Source organism: Corvus kubaryi, unplaced genomic scaffold (genome assembly GCF_017639235.1).
Source record: "Corvus kubaryi isolate FWS band 111438036 unplaced genomic scaffold, C.kubaryi_AGA036_p1.0 42926, whole genome shotgun sequence".
Lineage (NCBI taxonomy): Eukaryota > Metazoa > Chordata > Aves > Passeriformes > Corvidae > Corvus > Corvus kubaryi.
The window spans coordinates 9,311-12,818 of NW_024581256.1; the positions used below are offsets into that span (position 1 = coordinate 9,311).

At 62.8% G+C, this 3,508-nt stretch overlaps 1 protein-coding gene across 1 annotated transcript in view; it reads right to left on the bottom strand.

Annotated features, from left to right (window-relative positions):
- The window catches only part of LOC121672219 (adhesion G protein-coupled receptor B2-like), an 11,893-nt gene extending 8,813 nt beyond the window's left edge, over positions 1-3,080 (bottom strand). Inside the window, exon 1 of the mRNA XM_042044797.1 lies at positions 1,007-3,080. Within this exon, the coding sequence (XP_041900731.1) occupies positions 1,007-1,202 (196 nt within the window). The 5' untranslated portion in view covers positions 1,203-3,080. The remainder of the gene's footprint in view (positions 1-1,006) is intronic.
- Between the last annotated feature and the right edge of the window lie 428 nt (positions 3,081-3,508).

A 3,508-nucleotide genomic window follows, 5' to 3' on the forward strand; every position in this document is an offset into this window, starting at 1 on the left:
GCACGGGCAGGGTGGGCAGCACGGGCAGGGTGAGCAGCACGGGCAGGGTGGGCAGCACGGGCAGGGTGGGCAGCACAGACAGGGTGAGCAGCACGGGCAGGGTGGGCAGCACAGACAGGGTGGGCAGCACGGACAGCAGCGGCAGCATGAGCAGCAGCAGCACGGGCAGGGTGGGCAGCGCGGGCAGGGTGGGCAGCACGGGCAGCACGGGCAGAGTGGGCAGCACGGACAGCAGCGGCAGCACGGGCAGGGTGGGCAGCACGGACAGCAGCGGCAGCACGGGCAGCAGCAGCAGCACGGGCAGCCCTCCACGGCTCCCTCTCCCCACCCTGTCACACACTGACATTTACAACAAGCCGCTCTTATTAAGGTTGATGATGTCTCTGAGACTCTCGGACAGCCCGGCAGCAGAGCCCATCCGTTTAAATTAAACAGGGATATATAGGGGAGGGCTCCAAAGGGGACCATTTGTCCTGGGGACAGGCAGGATGTGAGCTCCGTGTCACCTATGGCGGTGACAACGTGCTGGGGCTGCTCTGTGTCACACGGGGACCCCGAAACTGGACAGGGTCACCACTGGGGTCACTCATGCTCTGCCCAGGAGCTCTCAGTGGGGCAGAACCCCCGGGAGCAGCTGAGTGTGGCCAGGAATTCTGCACGCCAGGCACATGGAGCGGAGCCGGGGCCCATCCATCTCCGGCTCGCCTCCGAGCCCTCCGACCATAAATCAGGGAGGCCGGGGAGGGGGGAGCAGCACGCTCAAATTACCCAGATGGATTTGCCAAATAAATACATTTGAACGAAACAATTAATAGATTTTTTTTTCCTTTTTTTTTTTTTTTTTGCTTTACAACCCTCGGAGGAAAGTGCAGAGGAAAAAATATATAAATGGAGCAAATTAAGCCAGTCTGCGGGCAGGATGCTAAAGGGACTCACTCCATCTCCATCACCCCTGCCCAAGTGCACGAGCCCAGTGTCACCAGTGTCCCCTGCCTGCTCCTGGTACCTGTCTGGGCCATGTAGACCCCGGGTTCATCTGCTGACCGTGGCCACTGGGTCTTCACCTTCTGGTTCTCCTCGACCGCATTGCCTAAAAGAGAGAAGCGCTTGGGTGAGAGCGGACAGGGGACAGGGATGGGGACAGGGATGGGGATGAGCCACCGTGGGACATTACAGGGGGAGACAGGGATGCCTGGCCCCATGCTGAGCAGTCACAGCACATCCCTAAGGGCAAGACATGGTTGAGCATCACTGAGCGCGCTCCCAGCCCCCCAAACTTGCGTCACAGCCACCCCAAAAGTGTCGCAGGGGTGGCAGCTGGACCCCAGGCCAGGGTGCCACGTCCCTGGTGCAGGCAGGGTGCCTGTGTGCCCACCGTGCCAGGCGGAGGTGCTCTCCCGTCCCCACTTATCAGCTTGCTGCAGTGAGGTGGCACGAATTTATGGCTCGGCTCACCAAAAATAACAAGTGATCCATCAAGAGCACTTGGCGTGAAATTAACTGGCATGTGCGGGGCTCGGCGGGGGACGCGGCTGCAGGCGCAGGGGGATGCCTCCCTCGGCCTCCCCCACACCCCTGGGCCACCTCCCTGTCCTCCAGCAGGGCTCTTTGTCCCCAAATTGGGGTCCAGAAGTTCCCATGGATTCATCCCAGCTGCTTCTGCCGGATGTGTGGTTGGGGATAGCAGCACAGCACCATTGATGCCACCCCAGGGATGTCACCCCCAAAATGCCATGGTCACCCCACTGCTGTGACAAGCGGGAGAGCAGCCAGGGATGGCACAAGCGCCTCGTTGAGCTGCCAGCCAAACACAGCCATGACCCCAAGGGATGGAGGGGAGGTGGTGTGGGGACATCTGGCACTGCTGGGGCGATTTGGGCTCCCGGTGGCTCCCGGGACGCCCAGCCCCAGGCAGGGAGCACAGCCTGCTCTGACACTGACTGTGCTGCCAAAAAACCCCAAATTTATCGAGTTTTGCCTTAACTCAGGGTAACCCTTCCGGTCTCCCTGCTGGCACCCTCAGATCCTGTCCTTGGGCATTCCACTCCAGGCCATGGAATTCCCGGTGGCATGGGAGACACAGGGGGACCTGGGGACACTGAGGGGATGCCGGGGGGGGGGTCTGTGGGGCCGAGCTGAATTCCTCACAGGGCCACCCCCTTCTGGGAGCGCCGCGGCAGAATTACACACGGCACGGTGAGAGCCTCGGGAAAACCATAAATCCCGAGGATATACGAGGGCGTTCTCCCGGGCTGTGTTCGACAGAGACACCAAATTCAATTTCCTTCGGAGAGCACTAAATCCTCGGCTGTCGCCACGGGGAAGGCTGTGGCCAATCCCAGCACTGCACCCCACCCTGCCCTGGGGTCCCCCAGCACCCCACCACAGCACAGCTGGGGGGTGCAAGGGCAGGGGGACATCAGGGGTGTTCTTTTGAGCACCTCACGGTGAATCCCAAGGCCGGTTGTGTCCTTATCCCAGCAGCACCTTGCTTGGGGTTGGTGTCTGAACGGGGATGGCTTTGGGGCAAGGGAAACCCAAAATTTGAACTGCTTGGCCTCCATGCAGCGGGGTCACCCAGAGGCCACCAAAGAGGGGGTCACTTTGAAGGGGCTACAACCCCACCAGAGCCTGCAGCACCAGGGTCGAACGCTCCCAAAGCCACCCCACAAAACTCCAGCAGCCCATCCACCCTTCCCGCCCACGTGCTTCCATCCACATCCCTGAACCCCCGCGGGACAGCCTCCCCACGGCGGGGATGACAGCCCGGGGTCACCGCTGTGGGGAGGCTCTGGGCGGGCGCCAGCCCCACGTCGCTGCGGCGGAGGAGCCGCTGAGATCAGCGCTGGGCGCCCGCCAAGCCTCGGCTCACAGGCGCTATTCAGGCCCCCGGCCCTGCGTGCCACCATCCCCCTGAAAGGGGACCATTCTCCACCCCGGGGGGCCGGGGGGAGGCCAGGTGGGAGCCCGGGACCCCCCCCTCGCCGTATGAAGGGCGCTCTGTGCTGCGGCCCCGCGGCTCAGCGCGGTGCCGCCCGGGGGGGACGGTGGCAGCGGCGTGGCACGAGGGGTGGCCGAGGCAAGCGCATCACCCCCGTGGCTCCGGCGCCGCAATAACACCGAGCCTCCGGGCGCTCCAGCCTTTAATTGAATGTCAAATGTAATTTGGAGAAGGAGCCGGAGTTTGCGCTGCGGCCGTGGCAGGCAGAGAGGCGGAATGTGGCACTGAGCCCTGCCAGCTCTGCAGGGAGCCCCCTGGGCAGCGCCCTGCGCCAGGCTCGGGGGAAATAACCCCAGCAAGCCACCCCTGGGATGGGCTGGATCCCCTGGAGGAGGATCTCCATCCCATTCTGGATTCTCCATCCCATCCTGGATCCCACACTTCTCCAACCCATCCTGGATCCCGCACTTCTCCATCCCATCCTGGATCCCGCACTTCTCCATCCCATCCTGGATCCCACTTCTCCATCCCATCCTGGATCCTGCTTCTCCATCCCATCCTGGATCC